We start from the raw sequence: 24,970 nt of genomic DNA, 5'->3' as shown, positions 1-24,970 counted from the left end.
TACAGCGTTTTTAGTCGTTCGCGGATCCGTGTGAATGGCGATCGTCTTGACAATGATGACAGTCTGTACGCGGAAAACTCAAAGGAAAAACTTCTGTTTTAAGCATATCGTTTTCTTAAGTGAATGTAAACACTGAGAAAGAGCGCGTGTGTAACAGTATATTGGATCCGTGCAGCTCTTAAAGTGACAGCAGCCTAATAAATCTGCTAGACCATTATTGTAAATCAAACAACAAAAGACAAAGATAAAATCACTCACTGCTCTTGAATATCATTTATTATATTATTGAGTATTAGTCTATATTTAATGTATACAGGAGTGTTATTTTATATTTGATTACTTTATTCAGTTTCTGTTGTAGGCTATTACTTATCTGAATACCACAGTTAGCACATCTTCCTGTTAAACCTAAAGCAGTGTGTTTTAATTTGTATTTTTGTTCTGTTGTATTTTTTTGTCGGTTTTGATTATAATTTAGTTTCTTTGTTCTTATTGTATTGCTGACTGATTACTTGTCTTCTGTAACTGTTTTGAGGACTTTTTACTTACATCAGTGTTTCTCAAACTGTTTCAGCGCGAGTCCCTCTTTGTGTAGGTGCATCGCTTCAGCCCAAAGACCATTCATGACACAAAACATACAAACTTCAATCAAACTTACAATTATAATTAAAGCAAATTAAAGTATATACTCCTTGAACAGGATATATATATTATATTATATTTCCCCACAAAGATAAATGTTTGGCCATATGGTTTAATTATAGTTTATGGGCTCTCATGTACGTATGATGTAACATTTGGTTGCTAACCTATCATTTCTTTTGTAAACTAAGCTTTGTACTTCACTAGTGTCCTGATATCCAGGTAAAACAGCGTTCACGCGCACAAAAATGTGTTTTGGTTTACCACTGCCGATGGTACTGTTATCACGCTGATCGACACAAAAGTGGATAATTTTGAACATTAATTTACTATTCACAGTTAATGCAGATAAATATTGAACATTTAATTTACATATTTTTAATTAAATTAATGTTCTAGAACTTCTGTGCCCAGTCTGAGAACCACTAACTTGCATATTAATTAGCCTAGTTTTTTCTGAATTATTGATAATTGTGAAATTTCACTGACATTTAAAATTCACTGTAGCAAATTAGCCCTATATGAAATATTAATAATCAATAATAACTGGTTATAATTGATTATGAATATTTGGATCAGTTAATATAATTAACTTACTGTCGTAAATTAATATTACAATCAATTAGCCTGTTTGTCCCGTGAACACTCAGGATTAATTGTTTATTAACTCTAAGAAATGTACATTTCCGGGGCATGGGAAATGTCTTTCTAAATTTACAGTACTACTAAGAGCAGTAGCAAAAATCTAAATGATTAGTGACTCCAGTTATGAGCTTGAGACACAGACAACTTTACGTGTGACATGAACAAGATTTTATTAACTAGTCTAAACACTTAAACTACTCTAACATACACACACATACATGCATACAGTTTACCAAGGGAAAAAGAGCTGAAGCAGAATACAGGAAAGCAAGAAGTTATAGCATTGTTTGAAATTCAGCAGATCAACAGCCTTGAGCAAACCATCAGTTTAGTTCTAACACACCCTTCTTTAAAGGGGTAAGGATACTTAATGTATCAAATAATGAGACTAAGTTTGATACTTGCATGTCTCGCCCATTTGAATTAAACTATTGGTTTGCTCAAGGCTGTTGATCTGCTGAATTTCAAACAATGCTATAACTTATTGCTTTCCTGTATTCTGCCCCATGGCCCGGAAATGTACATTTCTTAGAGTTAATAAACAATTAATCCTGAGTGTTCATGGGACAAACAGGCTAATTGATTGTATTATTAATTTACAACAGTAAGTTAATTATATTAACTGATCCAAATATTCATAATCAATTATAACCAGTTATTATTGATTATTAATATTTCATATAGAGCTAATTTGCTACATCACATATCATGAAATAAGACTTTGATCATATCACCCACCTATAATCATGTTAAATAATCGTGATTTCAATATTGAGCAAAATAATCGTGATTGTGATTTTTGTAATCAAGCAGCCCTAATAATACAATTAGAAACATTCTATAAACCCTCTGCACACAAAAGTATAATTTCTAAATTATAATTACAAACAGAGCATTAAATCTATGTATTAAAGTAAAATAGTGTAAAATTAAATGTAAATTTATTAACGGTGAATTAGTCAATTCATTGTTATAAGATGACTTTCAATGTTGTTTCTTTTTGTCAGTTATATATATATATATATATATATATATATATATATATGTAAGAATTGATAAATTAGGAAATTCCAAACAGTCTGTTTTGGGGGTGACCAGGCCCTGAGAGGACAAAAGGACCTCTCTGGAGATTAGCATTTGAACTGGCTCTCATGCATCATTGAGACGAAAGTCTCACCTCCGAGTCATCTAATCTACATCCTTTTCCCTCTCCCCTCACCCCTGTCTCTCATGCTCAGATGATCAGCTGAAATCACCCAAGAAAATGTATAGTTTAATGTGAATGATTATCACAGAGTATTTTCATGTTTGGTATCATTTAAAATGTCACAGTGCGACTGGTACAGATATCTCATATCCAGATAGATAAAACAAAAGGTAATAAGGTTTTTAAGAGCTTATGGATAACTGGTTTACAAAGGAAGGTGGTCTCTAAGCAAATGGTCCCACACCCCCATGAAGATGCGACCACTGCATGCAAATTTCTATTGTTACGTTTCCAGGTAAAAGGTTTGTCTATTTAAGGAATTGCAGCAGGGAGATCGAGGCCTTTTCTGTACTTGAGATCGGTCCGTTAGGCTGAGAGATATAGATCTCTCAGCCTCACGTATTTCTTAATGTTGGGTTTGCATCTTCTCTCTATTCCAGAGCATTTGATGTTTTGTATCGATTATCTTTGAATTGATTATGGAATTGGCATGATACATTTACCTGACATAATAAATTGTTACATTTGATTATTCTAACTGACTTTGATATTATTTTCATTGAAGAGTTAAACGGAATAGTCAAACATTCACTCATTATTAATGATCCACAGATATCATTAAAACCTTTTCATTATGGAGTCAGATGAAATAAACGAGTAAATATATGATTAATTTATTACAAATTTAACCAACCAATACTCTGCATGAGTGAGGACAGAGCACGTGATAACCTTCCCCGTGTATTGGCGGACCGGCAGATTGGACCAATTTCACGGGCCTTACAAAATGGTGACCCCGACGTGATCTCAAAACAGATCAAAACAGATTCACGAGAAACGTCCTTTCCGGCAAGTATTGGGACTTTAATATCAACAAGAGTCTTGAACATCTTCTCTTTCTTCTGCGGTTGTGGTAAGTCAATTTTCTTTGCATTTTAGAAATGTTCAAGAAATGTTTGATGTGGCAGCCAGATGAAGAATGATTCGATTTTAAAGATCTCCTTGTTTTGCCTAAGCAACAAGAAACGAAACCTAAAGTGAGAATAACATCTTCCAAATAATTAATAACTCGATGAAGAGCTGAAAATGTAAAGCCTAAAAGTTTTAAAAATCAGCCGCATGTTTTCTGGCCATTGTTGTGTTGGCTTTGTTTAAACACTAGCAACACTTGATGACAATGAGCAAACAACAGAAAGACAAGTCTAAGTTTGTAAACGATCGGAAAACACGTGATTTTATAAATTAAAAAGGCAGACCGATGCATTGTTTATGGAAAGAAAATTTTGGGAGAATAAGATGATATAATTTACAGGTTAAAACTCAAATATCAAGGATAACGCTAAACGCTATTGTCCATGCTGTTTACAAAACGCTCAAGGCTAATGCTAAATGCTAAAGCCATGCTGCAATCAAGGTTAACGCTAAATACTATTGTCCATGTTGCTTTCAAGATGCTCAAGGCTAAAGCTAAATGCTAAAGCCATGCTGCATTTAAGGCTAATGCTAAATGCTAACACGATGGGATTAATTAAGTGATGCATATTCTGTTTGGATTTTCAAATTTGTAATTGTGCTTAACACATTGTGCTAGAACACACTTTATAGTTGTTTGTGCTATGAAAATGTGCACATAGGCTAGTTGAATTTATTCTTTAAAAACACAGGATTGCTTTACTGTAAGTGTATTTGAAACACTTAAGCAAAGGTGATATAGATGTTGTATTCTATTGCTTTGCTGTGAGTGTATTTGGAACACTTAGGTAAAAGGTTGTAGATGTTGTATTCTAGGCCATGTATCCTGGGTAAACTGGATTAAATATCAAGTGTGTTTGTTGAATTTGTTTGTCTCCTAACAGGAGCATAGGATTGCCATGTGGCTACAATGTAAATCACAAGACAAAGAAATCGGAAAATCAGAAACGAATGCATCTCATTAATCTTGAAACAAAAATCTTTTTATATTTAAGGCTTCAGAGAACTAAATATTGTTATGTTTGAATGTATTCTGAATTACTCTGAGATTTGTTTTTTCCAAAATAGATTAACGGATTCGTATATTGCCACAAGCTGCGTCAGAGGTTAACGACGGTTAACAACTGATATCAGGGAGTTTTGCTGGCGACTTGGGTGGGTGGATGTGTTCCGATGTCTTCTTTTCTAATTTAATGTTACTTTAGATAAATGTACAGGCTTGATTAATTCAGAGCCAAAACCTACTAAAGTAAAACAATTGAATTAAGATCTTGAAGGGCACCCAAGGGGGCTATGAAAAAGTCTCTTTGATTGTTGTGCGTGTTCGGCAAAATCCTAGAGAATTAGCCAACTGCCTCTGCTCCTGATCTTCGGGACTGGCCACTTGTGTCGGAGACCTGGGTAAGGAACTCGGAGCAATATAGTTTTCCTTGTCTATAAACGGAAAAATATAAAGTAAGAGTAAATAGAATAACCAAACGTTAAAATGGCCATTTAAAAGACTAAATGAGAAGAAAATGTAATTGAAACCTAGAAAAGAAATAAGAGAAACAGCGAATGTAGATCTTATAATTATATTATAACTTGAATTATAATAAACATTATATTACACTCGCCGAGCAGGACAATAATTGGAGAAGGGTGACTTTCGTCACTAAAATGGAATTTCTGAAACAGAATTTCATTTGTGTGCTACCCAGTTCCAAAAAGGGGCGGTACACGGTTAGAATTGTGTGGCACAGGTAATAGCAAACCAAAATTGTTCAACAACTAAAATCTAATTAATCAGAGAAGTAAATTTACAAGGAGGGTGTGAAATGCTAAAAAGTACCACAGTTTTTTGCAGGTCAAAAAATACCTGCACTAACTAAAATGTGTGAACGACACCATAAACCGCAAATGCTAACCAGACAACCCAGAGATCTGGCTGTAATGAGAGAAAGCAATGAGCATTGCACATGCAGCAGACTGAAGGCTGAACTGGAAAAGCAGCTTCAGGTGTACACACTGAGACAACAGCAACAATTCAGACTTGGTCAATGAAACTCGGTTTCATGTGACATCTGGAATTAAAATTGCAATTGACATGATAATGGAACAAGTAAAAGAATTCCACACGTCTGAATTTAATGCTTTTGAAATATTGGAATTATCTGTCTGTGGTTCGCTCTCCTCTGTTTTCTGTCTCAGGTTTACTTCTGCAAATTCCTCGAAGGACGTTAGCCAGGATGGGCCGGACCCCACCTGGATCAAGGCCAGGACAGCGGAATTGTTAGAACATAACCTCGGGAGATGGGTGAAAAGACACTTCAAGAGGCCATTCACACTCACAATAGTACATCACTACGTAAATATGGCCTCCCAGTTTAGAACTGGAACTAAATTTGCAACACAATTGTTATAGATTATTTTCCACCCATCTCCTACACATGAACACTGACTGAACACACACCTCCATCACTATACCCTCACAAATGAACACTACACATAATAAGAAGATGTGTCATCTTCACACAAAAAGATCCAGATAGCTTCACACACAGAGGATGGTAAAGCTGATCCCATGATCATGGTCTAACAGAGACACAGAGAATAGCATACGCTATTCACAACAAACTGCCAACTAATGCAACACATGGACAACTGAATGGCTACAGTCACAAATCAAGACAAATTCTAAGGCAGACCTGCCATTAAATTTCAAACTCTATGATTGTTGGTGGGAGTTGGAAAATCAGAGGGCCCCTGATTTCTCAACATACCTACTAATAACAGAAACATAATTAAAATGGATCATTACAAAATTCACAATTCAACTCATCGACTGTGACTTAGCCAGATCAACACACACTCTCAAACACACTCTCTGTCACAGACACACACACACACACACACACACACACACAGACCAAAACACACACTGACATTCTAAAAAACACTCACACAAACACACAAAACCATTGATCCTACTATTTATTTGATTATTTGGTTTACACCGACCTCTTACTGCATTTCTGAAACTTATTTGCTTTCTGCATTTCATTTGAATAATTCTGAAACTTATTTTGATTTCCTTTGAGTAGTTCAGAAAAAACATTTCTGAAACTTATTTTGATTTCTGCATTTCCATTGACTAATTCAATGAATGAACAATCTCCATTCTTATATGCTTAAACATGTTCCAAGTCACTTCTTAGATCTGCATAGGTGGCTTGCATTGGAGGATTCATGAACAAAGTGCTTATTATATTGCATATTATTATTGCTGTTATTTATTTAGGTTACACCGACCTCTTGCTGCATTTCCTTTGAATAATTCAGATCAAGAATATTTATATTCCACTACCATTTAACATCACAGTGGTAGTGAAGAATTGGACATTTAAAATGAGACCATCCTACATGACCCTGAGAAACATTTGAGACCAGATGTACCATTCGCACTTGCTGACATGAACATGATATTTTATATAAGGCATGACATGATTTTGTTTTGTTGCATTATGTGTTCCCATGCATTTCCATACGACTTCAAGTTCATAAGTACTCAATCGTGAAGTGGACATTTAAGATGCTTTTCAGGTGTCTCAAGCTTTTCACACAAAGCAGTGTGAACTAAGGAGAAGCCCTTCATCCACTGAGGTCTGCCCAGACAACCGCACCGCTGGAGGTGACAGGATCGGTCAAGAAGGGTCAGATCATCATCGTGGAGAAGGTGCCAGAGAAGCAGAAGTTTCTCCATGGAAGAATGACACGCCAACTGAACAAGTAACAAAGGTCCAGATTGACTCTACGAACTTTGCTCACATCTCAAGATCACAGGAAGAAAACCTGAAAGCTTTCATCCACCTGCTGGACTCAAGCAACATACACCTGGTGAGACCAGGTGTTCTGCAGGTGAACACAGCCCTCTGCAAGCTTCTACAGATGCTAACATTGAAAAGACAATTTTTGGGTGACATCTCAAGAATGACAACAGACGTTTATCAGTGACTCCATAGGAGCTCATTTGAATTTGACCCACGGAGTCAAGGAGGGAAAACTGTAAGAATTGATAAATTAGGAAATTCCAAACAGTCTGTTTTGGGGGTGACCAGGCCCTGAGAGGACAAAAGGACCTCTCTGGAGATTAGCATTTGAACTGGCTCTCATGCATCATTGAGACGAAAGTCTCACCTCCGAGTCATCTAATCTACATCCTTTTCCCTCTCCCCTCACCCCTGTCTCTCATGCTCAGATGATCAGCTGAAATCACCCAAGAAAATGTATAGTTTAATGTGAATGATTATCACAGAGTATTTTTATGTTTGGTATCATTTAAAATGTCACAGTGCGACTGGTACAGACATCTCATATCCAGATAGATAAAACAAAAGGTAATAAGGTTTTTAAGAGCTTATGGATAACTGGTTTACAAAGGAAGGTGGTCTCTAAGCAAATGGTCCCACACCCCCATGAAGATGCGACCACTGCATGCAAATTTCTATTGTTACATGTTTCCAGGTAAAAGGTTTGTCTATTTAAGGAATTGCAGCAGGGAGATCGAGGCCTTTTCTGTACTTGAGATCGGTCCGTTAGGCTGAGAGATATATATATATATATTTTTTTTTTAGGGGTAAGAATCATAACTACTAGCCTATTTTTTTTTTTTTGTCTGTAGGCCTATGCGTGATATTAACAGTTTTTAGAGGTGATGAACCAATATAATATCTTGACTGCCCAGACAGCCCTGAACTTCATGATACTCACACAGGGTCAGAGGTCACAGCATCACTGAATTTAAGGGGCTCAGGCATGGAGTTGTTACTCTTCATGGACACACAGCTGGATACTGGAGATGCTGCTCTCTGAGTGTGAACAGACACCTCCTCCTCTCTCTCCTCACACACACACTCATTTTAAATGTACGTTTCTCCTCTTCCTCCTTGATGTGAGACTTTATGTAAAGGCCTGTATGTGGACACAGAGGACATGCACAAAACACAATTGAATTTTTACATGTTTTATTTAAATGGCATTTAATTCATTTTAACTTAACGTCAACAGTTTTTTTCCAGTTAATAGTGTATGTTTTTAGATCAACAAGTCGGCCACACTTTCAAATACAGCAGCCTCGTTTAAACACTGGATTCACCTTCACTTTAATGACACTGCTGAACTCTTGCAGGTGTTTTTCACAGTCGTGTTTTTCGTCTCGCATTAAGCAAATATGATGTTATTGTTATGTGTTTATCCTGCGACCACAGTTTCTTTCCCCAGTATTACTGCGTCACTGAACACACATTACAATATTATAATTAAATAATTAAATACATATTTAAAATCAACCGAAGATTTCAAAATTAAAATAATAATCTCATGTTAAAGGAAAAAGTAAGTGCAAGTTTAACCATTTTCGGCCATTTTATAAGTGTTACAGTTGACGTGTCGTGAAGTAGGCCTAGATAACGAAAGTACTTCAACTTTATCATGTATTTGAGTTTTAGTTCGGCATATTGTCTGTTTAGACGCAAATACTCTATCAATATTACAGCTATGAAAAGTTTAATGAACTTACTGTCACATGTGAAGCGATTGCTGATTTTCTATCTTCCGAAATGGCGTCTTTACAGTCACACTGCTTTCGGTTTCACTGTGAGACAGGTAAATGTCACAGGTAAACATCCAGCAGCTCCTCCTCGAATGGACTAATTTCACACTTCCGGGTTTGAAACGAGGAAATAAATTACAGCAGCAGGGCCATAAATGCGAGACCATACACAACTTTTGAACATTCTGTTGATTAAGTAACTTTGCAACTCCATATCAGTCATTAGAGTAGACAGTCTGCTTAACATCTGCTTATTGTGATGGTCCTTCAACATACATTCTACTGAATAGGCTATAAATGGGGAATAAAAAAATAGAATGGAATAAATAAATAAACTCATTTAAATAAATAAGAGTCAAAGAGTCTCTAATTATCTAGCGTCTTCTGTCAACAAAACCATAAAGTTTGGTATTAGTAAACGTGCATTTGAAATGGTTCATGTAAAAATTGTAAACCTTCATGTAGCCTATGGATGTAATATATTGTGGTGGGAGGAGCAACAGATTGACACAGTGAGTGTGGCGTCAGTCCGGAGACATAACATAAAATTTAACACATTTGGACATTAAAAAGTCCAAAGAAGGGGAATAAGGTGTCCATGTTTCCAAAATAAATCAAGTTGTCAAATGACGCCCAGCTCCTCCTCTCTGGACGTCTAATGGGGTGGTGCAGAAATGACATCATTTTTTTAGGCCAAAACGCTTCCCAAAGTCAAGGGTTTTTTAAATGGGATTTTGGTTAAATGGCTGAAATAATGTCAGTGTTGAACACAAGCTCAAGACACTTTCATGTTTTATTCTACGACATAAAATTCATCACTATTACCCTACTCCTGAGATTTATATTAAGCTGTTATGTGTCTTGTTACTAACAAGTGGCTAAATGTGACTGTACAGAGTCTGTCGAGGAGATTAAACGTCATTACGGTGAACAGGTAAACTCAGTAGCCTTATAGCCTGCAGTGAGCAAGTTAATTTACTACTGCCTTTTGTGCCGATTAATGCCACCATACATTTAAAGAGAACTTTAAAAAGAAACATACATTAAAAAGAAACGCTTTAAAGACTCTAACGGTCAAGACGTGATGGCGACATTTATCAAAATGTATAAAAAAATATTACGTGTAATAAGTACGTCTGAACTAAGTACGTCGCCTTAGAAGATGCAGGCCCTGTCTGGTCAGGACTATGAAGAATGACAGAGATGCTTTTTCTTTGCACTGCATGTCCTCTGTACGTTGGTTTCAAAAAGTGGTGGGGACTGGGGACATCCTGAGCAAAAGTGTCCATCTATTTCATTTAACTGAATAAACCTGTGTGATATTTTTGATTTCTCAAGGTTGTAATGGTGGCGCAGTCATTTAACTTCATCAAGACATCAAGGAGGATATGGAAGCCCATTTTTGCCAATATAAGGAAAAGAACATGCTCTGGTAAGTCAATTATGACACAGAAAGTTTTTTTTTTTTACATACTAAGTCATAATTATGAGATGAAAAGTTCAAATTATTCCTTAAAATGTAAAAATTATGGCTTAAAAGTGAAAATTATGACATTAAATGGATAGTTCAACCAAAAATGAAAATTAGCCCATGATTTAGCTACCCTAGATGTATATGACATCATGTATATAAGACATCGTCTTCTTTCAAATGAATACAATCTGAGTTATATAAAAACAAATGTTTCAAGCTTTATAATCGCAGTGAATGGCCGTTTCTGTTTTGAAGTCCATAAAAGTGCATCTATCCATCATAAAAGTGCTCCAGGGGGTTAATAAAGGCCTTCTGAAGTGAAGCCATGTGTTTGTGTTAGAAAAATACCCATATTTAAATTTTTATCGACTAAAATAACTAGCTTCCGGCAGACGGTCTAATAAATCGATGCCTATGGCGTCTGCCGGAAACTACATTTATCAAAAATACCATTTAATTCACAAGGTGCTAAAAATCTTGCCTCAAATAGAGTACTTTTAAACTGCACAGTTTAACAGCCTCAATAACCAACCTTAGTTGTAACTGATTGTTATAATGTTTCACAGCGTTAATGTTCGCTGTGATTTCAGTTTATGAGTAAAATAAAGCCTGTGGTAAACATAACTTGATGATACTTTGATGTTTTGTGGTACAAAGTACACTGCACACACACTCACACCCCAGCTGTCTTTTCTAGTTACTTATTAAAAACGTACGTTTTCAAAAATGAACATAACTGTTTCAAAATTCGCGTTTTCGCTATGGGTGCGTCTAATTTACTTTGTAGAAACAACATGCCAAAGTGTACTGAAGTTATGTTTACCACAGGCTTTATTTTACACATAAATCAGAAAACCCCATTATAAACCCCATAGGAAAATCTCAAAGGAACCAGCAGCGAATTAGACTTTCAGGTTCGGTCATATCTGAACCACTCTATTCATACTCGAAGCCAGAGGGCGCCCTCGCACAGAAAGTGAAGAAGACTCATAACAGGTAGACTCATCATCAGGTATTTTCATAAGAATAAAGTATTTAGCTAATTCCAGCTATATTGCTAATCGAAATAGCTTTTATCACAGTAGAATACTAAAAAATAATGTATTTCTTGCCTTAATCTGTAATAAGAAGCCTCATATGAGTAACTATTATTAGCATTTTCTCCTCTAAACAAAATCATATGGCATGGTCTAAAAAAGTTTTAGAGTTATCCTCAGATTTGAGATAAAACATGATCAGAACAACATTAAGCTGTAGTTATTTTATTTTTATCATATGCTCATGAATATTCTTGTTGGAACCCAAAACACAGCAAAGTGTGAATACAGAAGCTTTTTTTATTCTTCAAATGTTGTTTCATATTTTAGTATGCGTGTTATTCGTAATGAAGAAAAAATTAAACATGGAAATATTTAAACTGTTATTGTAGTAGTTTCTTAATCCAGAAAGTGCTTGAATTTAGGGCAGTATTAGAAACAGATAAAACCACACATATTTCACTCACTCACAAAAGAGACTGAAGAAAGAACATGAATGAACAGCGTTCTCCTGAAAGTCATTAGTTTAACAGGTGACAGTACGAGAACTGATTGTTGTCTGAGTGAGTCTGTGTTTGAGTCTCTGGTTCTGTCCAGCACTCAGTGCTCCCACAGGGAAGAGGCGTCCACGCTTAACCCATCGCCCATCAGCGTGCCTCCCTGGTCTCCACGCAGGTACTTGCCATTCTGACCCTTGATGCCAACCCGTCCATACTCCACAAACTCAAAGAAGAAATCCTCCGGTTTGTCCCCATCTGTGCACACCAGACCACTGCCGGAGACATACCAAAACTTTTCATTTCCACCTGTGGTAGAAAAAAAGAAAATATAATGGTGACCATTGTTGAGTTTCATATGTTGATTGCTGGTGTGTGTGTGTGTGTGTGTGTGTGTCTCTGATGTGTACAATTCAACTATATCACAAACAGTTTTATGTTAATATCCATCACACGAGTATATGGTGATGATGAGGTTGAGGAGAACGAATTAGTCAAACTGCAGGAAACCTGGGAATAAAAGAAGGTCATAACTAAATGTCATTATTGCTAACAAGTCTGTCACAAAGAAAACAATGTTTCAGTCTCATATTATTACGATGTTCAGAAAGCATTGCTAGCCAACAATGTGCCACAGGGGCCTTTGGTAACAAACACGGCAAAATCCTCAGTGTTAAAGAGGTCATGACATGAGGATTCACATTCGCTTTGGTCTTTTGACTTATAAGAGGTCATTGCACTATAAAACCATATCGCAAGTTTCAGACCTGAAACAAGCATCCTAACTGAACAACATTTGTTGAAACCAAGCTGCCAAAATGACTTGTTTTCCACTTCCGCCCATATTTTACATCACACTGCGACAGATATCTACATCTGAGCGCCTCCACAACAACACTTTAAAGCTTATTTGAGCTGATCAGTTCAGTCGGCCCACAGCGGCAGTGAGGGAACGAGAGAATGTTGAAGTCAAGCGCTGAGAGGTTTCCAGATCACGTCAGGCTTTTCAAAAGCACTGCTAAACTAGAGAGAAAAAGTTGAAGTTGAAGTCGAGGATAAAAAGACGTTGTGCTGTTTGTGAAAGTGTAGTTTCTGCACAGACTTCCACAGGACTCCAGCGTAATCACGTGACTGAGCTTTATTTTTAACTCTTTCCTCGTCTGCATTTGTTTAAAGTTGGCAGCGTTTTATTCTAGCTTCATGCAATATTTTTTTATCAACACATTAATGTGGGTAAGTTTCATAAGAAAAGCAACATTTTGAGCAAAAAGCTTAGAAAATCTCTTTTTTGTCAAAGACTGTGTCTGGATCAGATTCAGAACGACGATCAAAACCCAGATGGAGTAGATCGAGTCCATCAACACCACTAAAGCTTCTCAGTCCTATAACTCGTCCTGGGTCAACATTTCATTCAGTAACATTAGGCAGTTTTGATTCATATGCTGTTTAATGATGGTAATCGTGTTATTACTTATGTTATGGCTTGTTTCTGCTTCTTCTTTTCCTGTGTTTTGATCAGGAGATTTAGTACTCTTTCAGAAGAAGTGTCATAGCACCCCCTACCGTATAACACTGGAAAGCCGGACGATTCTGTCGATGGAAAGAGTAAACCAAGTCCCTGATCGCATCCTTGGTGTATTTGTTGGTTTGCAGTATTTTCCTGCGACTGCTTTGTAAACCAGGCCCAGTTTAATGCAGGTTGCGCTTGTTAAGGAATGAAGCAAAGCCAACTGTGTTGGATCCGACGGCAAGCACTTCTCAAACCGTGAGGACTCAAAGGCTCATGAGTTTGAGGCACTTTTTTGTTTTTGTTAATCTTGTGTCGTGTTTTTGTTCATCCTGCTTTCCCACAACTTGTGTGTTTTTCTGGGTGAATCGGAGTGAACTGCGGCGCTAATAGAGTCACACGAATGCAGTCGCGCAGCTGTGCACTGAAGACCAACGGCTAAGCTCAGGATTTACAGTGAATAATGCATTAAAGTTCATATCATATACACCCAAAACACTTGGAATATACGACATGTGTCGCATGGGATCATTCTGTGATACTTTTGTGTCGTGTTTTAAAAAGCTTAATGCTGGTCGCTATTCACTGCCATTATATGGACGAGTCTGAGACACTTTTTTAAAAATGCTCTTTTTGTGGTCTATAAAAGAAAGAAGGACCCCATCAGAACAACATCAGGGTGAGTAATTTATGACTTCATTTTCACTTTAGGGCGAACTATTCTTTTAATATAAAGCACGTCTCATGTTTAGGACGTGGATTGTGTACTTGTACTTTTCTCACAGTGGCTTCACTCTGTGTCCAATATTTATCAGATGCGTTCACAACATCAGAGTATGTCGATATAAAGAGTGTCGTCCCGTCCTATAGTTTAAATTCGGGAGATTCAAATCATGTTCTGCACAAACTGAAGTTCAGCAAGTTCAGTGGTTACAACAACTCTGCTTTCATTCGGTACATATACGTGCCGAACCAATTCCCGGTTCACATATGTGTGCCGTTACATACTTGTGTCCCTGGAACATAATTTGATTCTGAAAAGGATAAATCCTCTAAAACTTTGAACACATCAAATAGATCTTTTCAATATTACAGCATTTCATTACTGCAGGCTTTGTGTATATTTATTATTGAGCTAAAAACCTCCATATGTATTTAAACGCTCTCTCTGTGTGTCCAGTTCACCTAACAGCTGCACTCAGCTGGAGCGCCAGACATTTAGTGTTTTCTTTATTTCCCATTGTGATTTATATCCATGTGTGGCATTGACTGATCCCCGAAACACATCTCTCACTGACCCGTACACAGCAACACAAACTCCACTGAGACCTCTCTTCATTTCAGCTGCTGTCTGTAGACGGGTAATGTAGCTGTTCATGACACTCACTGCAGACGAGGAAGTGTGCAGCGATGCAGGAGAGGAGAGAGAAGCTCTGAGCCAAAGACGCCACCAGACCGAAGATGCCCCCAAACACCAGCAGCGCCAGCTGAGAGGCAGCAGGACCACGATGACCCTGTGCAAGTCTGAGACACACAAGCCTTTATTACATCACACAAACTCAAGACTTTAAAGAAGGCTGGAGTTCAGGGACAATTTGCCCTTTCATTTTCAGTGAGTTTGAGCGAGTGACCACTAGGGGTGTGTACAAAAATAATGCATCGTATGTATTGTCTACAATAATATCGTAATTGTTGTTTTTACCATGTAGAGGCTGACATTAACGAGTATGTCACTCACTTTGCAATGCATTCACTGCGTGATGTAGATTACAATTCAGTCAGAAGGACCCCAAAATGCAAGCCCCAGTATGAGTTTTTGTCTTATATTTCGATATGATGTTAAGTTATAGTTAATATTAGTTAACAATAAGTTAATATTGTGAGTTAAACACACATTATTGTTAATATTGTCTCTATTTTTGCTCTATTTTGAGTTCCAAACAAAGCCAGAGCTAAGCGGTTGTGTGTCTCTGAGCAACACAGTGGCGTTTCGTTCCTGAATTAATCAGTGTTTTTGAACGAATCAGTGAACCAAAGTATTTCATTTAAAAAATATTTCATATTACAAAATTTTAAAAAAATATGTAGGCTATTATGTATATTTCATAGCATTATGTTTATGCAATTGTAAATACATATAAAAGCTGTTTCTGTTTCACTTCTGACTAAATGAATTTTGCTGATACTTTGCTAACATCCTATTTTGTTATTATGTCTTATTATTCTAATTGAATTTACTGATTAAATAGTGCAGCAGATTAATGGCATATTTCAAGAGAATCGTTCAAATTGGTATAAAAGCATGAAATTTATATAAATGAAGATGACTTGACTTGACTTGATTTGATTAAATGTAAGAATTTCACATAAAAAATGATGTATATATCTAATACGATTAGAAAAAAATTCTTATAAAAGGTAAAAATGCCCCTGGAAAAGTTGTTTTATCACTACTGCACTACTATATCACTATTATATTCATATCACTACTGTGAATATGAAGAATATGAGAAGCTTCGGGAGTCGGCTGTCCACGACAGGCCTAAACCAGCCAAGGCACAAAAAACACACAGCATAAAAAATCAACTAATGTTTTTTTTGGTCAATATCACAAACCCCCCAGTGTGACACTAATCACAGATCATCAGCTTTGATCATTGGTCAATCTTCCTTACTGTATAATGAGGGTCGGGACGGTTGAATGTCGTGCTGGGAATCCAGCTCTTAAAGAGACGGAGAACACACTAACCACACATAACAAGCCTATTCCCAGTGCCATTCTCTGACTGTGGTTAATGTGTAGATGGCAGTTTCAGAGACTCACTTAAAGCTGCTTCTCCTGCTCAGTGTGGTCGGAGGTGTCCGTGTAGAGCGACATGTCATGATAACGGCCATTCTCTCCTGTGGGGGACATTGAAACACCAAGTCAAAGCTGGAAACACACATTATGCTTCACACAGTTGACTGTGAATCAATCTCTTCTATACTACTACAGCCTACAAGTTCAAGGCATTCAATATCATTTAAAGGTTTCTTTTCCTCAAAAGGAAAAGCAGCATTTGTGTAAGAGGGAAGACATTGTTGTTACAGCAATTAGAATGAAATGGAAAACAGTATTTTTTCATACGGCAGATTTAGTAACTGTCATCACAACGAGTGTAACATTAAACATTCACAGTTCTGTGATGAACTGCTTCTCTTTTTTAATAGTCTAGTGCCATGAAACAGCCACAGAATTGGACAAGACATTAATTATGTACATAATGGAGCCTCAGCCGGTGATGAGGACTGTCTCTGTGAACATCTGAGAAATGACTTTCTTTGCAGCCAGTAGAACCGTTGGCCAGTTTATATGGTGCAATTAAAATGAGATAAAAAAATACTGTAATCTAATGAGGCACATGAAATAACAAGCTAAACAGTAAGAGAAGAGAGATGTGGGGACACCTATTATATATATTAAATGTGTTTACACATTAAATGTCACTATATGCTTGACTCATTAATATGGCCATGAACAAATGGCACAATGTCCTTCATACTCATTAATACTCAGTATTTAGCCTAATGTTAAATGTATATTCATATGTGTATGTTTGTGTATAGTGAGAAATGAGTCTGGATACACACATTATTGGAAGAATATAAATGTGTGCAACATCTGCACAATAAAATCGGACATAAAACGGCGCTTAAGTTGTGTGTGTTGAGCATCTTACCTTCATAAATCCTCCAGAGTCCGGAGTGAGAGCTGCTGTATTCCCGGCTGGAGTTCTTGCCTTCATCCACATCTATAATGTACCAGTATTCAGTGGCGATGGACACGGCGAGCAGGATGAAACTGAGCAGCCGCACAGACCCGCGCTGATGACAACTGTCCCAAAGTTCATTTTCATCAGCGCTCAAATCCCTCTTATGATTCATTGAGTTTGAGCACCTGTTACTGCCATTCAGTTCCTCTAAAGCCCAGAGTGTTTCGCTCAGACACATTAAAGCACATCCGTCTGTCTGTATTACTCCAGTTGTGTCCAGGGTGAAGGAGGAATCAGCTCTCAGCTCATGCTGGATGAAGAAACTGTGTGGTTTTCCTCCATCTCTCCTGCACAGCTGTATATGGAGTGAGAGCAGAAGCCTCTGAACACTGAATGATTCTCTCACCTCAGTTTCTGCTGCGATCACTCACTGTGGTTCATTTGCTCTCCTCAGCGACGAGGCTGTTTCTTCTCCATCTTGTGTAAATAGATTCATCTGTATATAGTGGGATATGTATTAGTGTAGAGCTTTTGTTAACCTGGCTTGATTTTGTCAGGAGAGAGAACATTCCTCATTTCAACAGGTGAGAGAAAATGCACATAAAACATTTACATTTTTAATTTCCAGTACTGATATCTATTAAGTGTTGTTTTATATATATATACAGTATATCAGTGTTTGCATTGTGTTGGACTGCTACCTCTGTTGGAGTTTACTGTGTGGATTATTAAAAGACTGTTATTCTTCATCATCTTTGTTGGGCGTTTGTTTACCATACAACCTGAGACAGAAGACCCGACCCAAAAAGAAAAGCAAAGTAAAACGGTGAATCGTTTGTATTTGTTTTTCTTCGCTTCCCATTCGTGTCTTGTCTTTTTTTTTTTCCCGGTCTATCATGGACTTCCCTGCTGTCACGCTGCTATGCCTTGAGCAGGGAGACGCTCCTCGAGGATCACCTGGAAGAGTTTCTTGATCTTGTCCATCAGACCACCTTCCCGGACGACTGCCTCTGGACGTTTCTACGAATCGGAGGGCAAGAAGGAGACCCCCCCGCCACTGAGAGCGAGACTCTGGCAGAACCACATTCAGACCTTCAGTTAAGAGATTCTTCATCTGTCCCGTCAGTCCCACCCAGCCTCCCTCTCCCACCACCTCTTCCAGCCACCTTAGAGGACTTATCCCTTATCATTGGACTGTTTCTCTCTCTCTCCAGCCTCGCCCTCAGCCACTCCTGCCACCCACTCGTCACCGTCTCCCACCATTCCCTCTGTATCCACTCCTTCTCTCTGTGGTGCGGATACATCTCGGGCCAGCTGGGAACCGTCTTCACCTGGGCAAGAGGAGGCCACGACTCCACAAACAACCTCAGCAGACTTTGCTCCTCCTCGACCCTTCACCCTGACTCCTGCGTCTACACTCCTGTGGCCAATGATGCCAGCGTGGACCATCAGCCGTTCCCCTCGCCGAGCTCCCTCTGTCCGTCGCTCCACCTGCGTCACTCCTGCGCTTCACACTTGTGGGCCGTCCGCTGCTCTTCGGCTCTCCACCCCGTCGACTACGACCCGCTCAGCCTCAGGCATTTTGACCCAGAAGAGGTACAGGCATTTTATTTATTTTATTAATCTATAGTTTTTATTACGAATTTGGAATTTTGTAGGTTTGTTAAGACTGTCAAAATAAGAAATGTAACAAATATAAGCAATATTAACCTTTAAAACTGTGGCTTTTGTGTTCGGGTCTGTATTGACCTGAAACTGAACTGTAGCTTTACACATGAAATTATGCTGATGTTTTTCATCTATTGGTTAGATTTGTCTCAAATTAATTCTGTAAAATACATGTATCCTCTTTCCTACACTGTACAAAATATTTTTTGCAATTTAGTTATTTCAACTTATTTTCAAGTCCCACATTTCCCACAAAAGTCCACATTTCACTTTGCTGCCACTATTGATGAACCATTGCAGCATGAAAAGATTCAAGCTGTTTATCATCTCATTTTTTCAAGTAAAAGTTTATTAATGAAATGTTTACAAACAAAATGTTAATTTTACTGAGTAATATTGATGTTGTTTTGTTGGGAAGAGAATATGTAGGTTTCATAGGTTTAGGCTGTTTTGAGCAGTCATGAGTTATCAACATCTGCTTCGTTTCTCCACACAAATCACTCTCATCTTCACTGTTATTGCACAGGGGAAAACACGCATTATTAACAATACACACTGATCTTGTAATGGGGCATGTTGACACACTAATCTGGGGAAATGAGAAACTCTTTCCATTGAAAACAACAACCGTTCATTTGATGAAACAAAGCTAATAATTGACATTTTGAATCGTAGTAATTGAACCAGTCTGTGTCTGTCAGTGATTCATCATATAATCATGTTCTTTTAATCCTGATGTAATAATGATCACAAAAAAATTCTGATTTAAAATTATAATTGCAATATTTTTAACATAATTCAGATGTAGTCTCACATATAAAGGTGTTTAAGGACAATATGTACTTTATTCTTTTAACGTAAACCACATTACAGTTTTTAAACTTGTAGAAAATAATATAAAAGTTTCATAAAATTTTTCTAAAACTATATGAAACATACACGAATACTGCGTACATTTATAAAAACTTGATACGTTTTGTTTTTTACATGTATTTACTATAGTAATAACTATAAATGAACCCTAACCCTATAGTACGTACATGTACTTAATATTACTTAGTACTTAAATATATAATTACATATTAAAATAAAGTGTTTTTTTACTTTGACTTTGATTATTTGTCCCAGACTCATTTACTTTCCTGTTCAACAGTTCTTCTGTATTAGATTCAGTCCAAACTCTCTTTTGATGAAGATTCATAAAGTGATTCAGTCAAAACTGGACATTAAAAAGCAAACGTGTAAAAACAGTGAAACTCAGGGTGACAAACGTTTATCATGAATGAAAATAACAGTCAAAGATCAACAACTGAAGAAACATGTTCAGACTGAAACAGGAACAAGCGTTTATTGACCATAAACTACAATAACATGATTAAACTGTAATAAAACATGTGAATTAACAGTGAAATACTGGAGGTGACAGTAGATTAATGTTCATTTTACAGTTATCTCTATGATTATATAGATGATGTGTTATTAATCTCACATTATTGATTATAATAATCCTGTGAGATCCAGCAGTTTTAATCAGATCATCTGAAGGATTTTAATAACACATTGTGCACAAATAAAGTGTGTGAATATCAATAACGGTGATAATGCAGTAACACACACAATCAGTTACACAACTGGAGAAATGGCAATTTAGTGAGTGTGTGTGTGTTTATGTAATTACACACTTCTGATAAAAATGAAAAATTGTTAAATGGTTCCACATTTTCTTTGTTTTCTTTTACAGTGTGTGTGTGTGTGTGTGTGTGTGTGTGTGTGTGTGTGTGTGTGTGTGTGTGTATCAGTCAGAGTGTGTTTGTTGTTTAATGTGACAGAGACACTGAAGAGTTAACACTATCAAGTGTAAATCCAGCACAGAGGTGTTCAGTGTGTGTGTGTGTGTGTGTGTGTGTGTGTGTGTGTGTGTGTGTGTGTGTGTGTGTGTGTCAGTGTGTGTTTGTTGTTTAATGTGACACAGAGACACTGAAGAGTTATAATAAACTATAAATCCAGCACAGAGGGGTTCAGTGAATGTGTGTGTGAATGTGTGTAAGTGTGTGAGTGTGTGTGTGTGTGTCAGAGACACAATCAGTTAAACAACTGGAAAAATGACAATTTAGTGAGTGTGTGTATTTATGTAATTACACACTGAAATTTGGGGAAATGGGAATTTTGGCATTTTCTTTGCAATTTTTTTTTTACAGTGTGTGTGTCAGTCAGTGTGTGTGTGTGTGTGTGTGTGTGTGTGTGTGTGTGTGTGTGTGTGTGTTGTTTAATGTGACACAGAGACGCTGAAGAGTTTGAATAAAAAAAACCTGCAAATCCAGAAGAGGGGAATGTGGTGTTGAGTGTGTGTGAGTGTGTCAGTCAGTGTGTGTTTATGTTTAATGTGACACAGAGACACTGAACAATTGGAATAAGGAAGTGTAAATCCAACACAGAAGGAAGAAACTATATGTGTGTGTGTGTGTGTGTGTGTCTGTGTGTGTTTAATGTGACAGAGACACTGAAGAGTCTGAATAATAAATACTGTAAATCTAGCACAGAGGGTTCAGTGAATTTGTGTGTGTGTAAGTGTGTAAAGGTGTGAGTCAGTCAGTGTGTGTTGTTTAATGTGACACAGAGATACTGAAGAGTTAACATCATAAACTCTAAATCCAGCACAGAGGGGTTCAGTGAATGTGTGTGTGAATGTGTGTAAGTGTGTGAGTGTGTGTGTGTCAGAGACGCTGTAGAAGGACAGAGTGCCGGCCGACACGTCCACAAACACTCCTACTCTCTTACAGGATCCTGAACCAGCAGAAACAGCAGTGGAGTTACTATTGTGACGGACAGAGAATCCGTGATCAGAGCGTCTCAGACTCCAGGACTTCTCATTATATCCAAACACACAGTCATAACTCCCTCCTTTCCTCTCGATTCCTTTATATGACACTGATATATGAGGATCATCTCCACTCCATTCAGCCTCCCAGTAACAGCGTCCAGTCAGACTCTCTCCACACAGAACCTGACAGCAGTAATACCCATCAAATCTCTCTGGATGATCAGGATACGACTGAATCTCTCTCACACGCATCACCTTTCTGTTCTCCTCAGACAGAGCGAGACGAGTGTGTGCTGTGTTTGGATCCAGTGTGAGATCAACGGCATCTGAACACAAGAACACACACATTACAACAGCAACATTTACAACAACACACACTAAAACTGTGTTTGAGGACTTACATCTGTGTAGTCTTGATGTCATCATGAACTCTTTAACTTCTGAACCGTAATCCACACTAGAAAACACACACACACACACACACACACACACACACACACACACACACACACACACACACACACACAAATAATTAAACAAAACTTTAATTAAAGTACACCTATGAGTCGTATTCAATATTAATAAATTAGAGATTTTCTTGTTGATCAAAGGCTTCACACACACACTCCCTCACTCAAGGAAAATAAACAAATTAAAATTCAAACACTAACACACACACTCCCCCCCCCCCCCCTCTCTCTCTCTCTCTCTCTCTCTGTCTCTCAAATTCAAATGAGCTTTATTGGCATGACTTGTACAGTATTGCCAAAGCACTGGCCATTACATAAGCAATGAACAAATAATCAATAAAGTTAATAAATCAATCAGTAAACAATTGCATGAATACATTTATATAAAAAAAAACAAAAAAAAAAACACCTTTGTACATTTGTACCAACATTCAGACGAGATAAGGATGATTCTGACTTTAGTTTTGTCCACTGGCTGACTCTCATAGTTTGTGGCTGTCACATTTTTTTTTTTGCTGCTGTTGTGATTGAGCTGGAGTTCTCTCCCAGAATATGATTTGATTTTTCTGATTTTGGTAATGCCATAAAATTTGGTTCTAGTTGTTGGAATCTAGTGAAATAGTCTGATCTAATGCTGTGATAGTGATCACAGTGTATCAGGAAGTGTTCTTCTGTCTCCACCTCTCTCTGAGAGCACAGTGAACAGTCTCTGTTCACACACACACACACACACACACACACACACACACACATACACACACACACACACACACACACACACCTCTCTCTGAGAGCACAGTGAACACAGTCTCTGCTCACACACACACACACACACACACACATACACACACACACACACACACACCTCTCTCTACAGACAGACTGTGGTCACTCAGCCTGTACTTGGTCAGGGTCTTTCTCATTTTATGCTCTTTCACACAGCTCAGGTATTCTGCTGGTTTATAATCTCTTTTCAGGAGTAAATAGAGTTCCATCTTCTTTTGTGCTTTAGTAGCATCTTTCCAATAGGTAATGTAATTTTGTTTTTGTAATTTAATAATTTGGTTGGGCCAGATAGTGCTGTTCTGGTCTGGCTGTAGTTTCAGCATCAGCTGAGAGAGTGCGCTCCGGTGCCGGTTCTGCTCCTGACACCGCAGGGCTTCAGCCTGGTATGAGCTCGGGTCACTGCGCTCCGGTGCCGGTTCTGCTCCTGACACCGCAGGGCCTCAGCTGGTATGAGCTCGGGTCACTGCGCTCCGGTGCCGGTTCTGCTCCTGACACCGCAGGGCTTCAGCCTGGTATGAGCTCTGGTCACTGCGCTCCGGTGCCGGTTCTGCTCCTGACACCGCAGGGCTTCAGCTGGTATGAGCTCGGGTCACTGCGCTCCGGTGCCGGTTCTGCTCCTGACACCGCAGGGCTTCAGCCTGGTATGAGCTCTGGTCACTGCGCTCCGGTGCCGGTTCTGCTCCTGACACCGCAGGGCTTCAGCTGGTATGAGCTCGGGTCACTGCGCTCCGGTGCCGGTTCTGCTCCTGACACCGCAGGGCTTCAGCCTGGTATGAGCTCTGGTCACTGCGCTCCGGTGCCGGTTCTGCTCCTGACACCGCAGGGCCTCAGCCTGGTATGAGCTCGGGTCACTGCGCTCCAGGTGCTGGTAGAATTTCACAGCTCTTTTTTGGATAGTGATCAACAAGGGGTATTGTCCTAATTCAGCTCTGCACGAGTTGTTTGGTGTCGCTCTGTTTACTTTTAGGATGCTTTTACAAATTTGGGTATGCAGAGTTTCGATTTCCTCTTTTTCCCATTTTGTTAAATCTTGGGTTTTGAGAGGTCCCCATATCTCACTGCCATACAGAGCAATGGGTTCAATTATTGCTTTTAGGATTTTTAGCCAGGTTTGAATTGGAATTTTATATCGAATAGTATTTTTAATCATGTAGAAGACTCTCATTGCTTTTGCTTTCAGTTCATTCACAGCCAGATTAAAGTTCCCTGTTGAACTCAGTTTTAGTCCAGATATGTGTATTTGTGGGTGTGTTGGAGGACTTGGTTTCCTGCTCTGAAGACATATTTATTTTCCCTACACCTGGATCTATTTTGAAAAATCATTATTTTTGTTTTTGCGAAGTTAATTTTGAGAGCCGACGTTTGACTGAATGTCTCTACGACGTCAAGGAGCTGTTGTAGTCCCTCTTTTGTTTTTGACAGAATGACTAAATCATCTGCAAAGAGGAGACATCTAATCTCTGAGTCCGTCAGGGTTGGGCCGGGGGCAGTGGATTTATTTAAGGCTTTGGCTAATTCGTTTATATAGATGTTAAATAGAGTGGGGCTCAATGGGCAACCTTGTCTGACTCCTTGATGTTGGGAGAAAAATTCTGTTCGTTTATTTCCTATTTTTACAGCACATGTATTGTTTTTATACATGGTGTTTATCAAATCAAATGTTTTCCCTTCAATCCCATTTCCTAGTAGTTTTAGGAAGTCCTTCGTGCCAGATAGAGTCGAAAGCCTTCTCAAAGTCAATAAAGCAAGACTTTGGATTTATTTTGGTAAACATGTTTATCGATGATGGTGTGGAGGGTGTAGATGTGGTCAGATGTTCTGTGTTTGGGCAGAAAACCAATTTGACTTTTGTCCAGAATTTTGTGGGTTTTGAGAAAGTTCTGCAGTCTTGCATTAATAATC

At 38.2% G+C, this 24,970-nt stretch overlaps 2 protein-coding genes and 1 pseudogene across 3 annotated transcripts in view; all 3 read right to left on the bottom strand.

Annotated features, from left to right (window-relative positions):
* The window catches only part of LOC307170480 (uncharacterized protein), a 154,942-nt gene that overhangs the window by 42,236 nt on the left and 87,736 nt on the right, over positions 1-24,970 (bottom strand). The window lies entirely within an intron of this gene.
* LOC307166380 (transmembrane protein 235-like) lies at positions 14,912-17,467 on the bottom strand (annotated as a pseudogene). Its single transcript has 3 exons — positions 17,291-17,467; positions 16,396-16,472; positions 14,912-15,095 (listed from the first exon to the last, which is right to left on the bottom strand). The product of its transcript is annotated as a transmembrane protein 235-like (transcript).
* On the bottom strand, positions 20,744-22,261 carry LOC307173407 (stonustoxin subunit beta-like). Its single transcript, XM_079896501.1, has 2 exons — positions 22,214-22,261; positions 20,744-22,138 (listed from the first exon to the last, which is right to left on the bottom strand). The coding sequence occupies exons 1-2, from the start codon at positions 22,236-22,238 to the stop codon at positions 21,537-21,539; spliced, it is 627 nt and encodes a 208-aa protein (XP_079752627.1). The 5' UTR covers positions 22,239-22,261; the 3' UTR covers positions 20,744-21,536.

This window comes from Squalius cephalus, assembly GCF_949319135.1.
Source record: "Squalius cephalus genome assembly, chromosome: 1".
NCBI classification, from domain to species: domain Eukaryota; kingdom Metazoa; phylum Chordata; class Actinopteri; order Cypriniformes; family Leuciscidae; genus Squalius; species Squalius cephalus.
Note: the sequence above shows the minus strand (reverse complement) of the source record. Positions and strands in the feature narration are given on the sequence as shown.

What these genes read in the sequence shown, in the direction of transcription:
- LOC307173407 (XM_079896501.1), bottom strand. Translation starts at nt 22,238, where the DNA reads ATGATGACATCAAGACTACACAGAT. An exon ending in GACATCAAGACTACACAGAT is followed by an intron (nt 22,139 to 22,213) that starts GTAAGTCCTCAA and finishes TCTTGTGTTCAG; the next exon opens with ATGCCGTTGATCTCACACTG.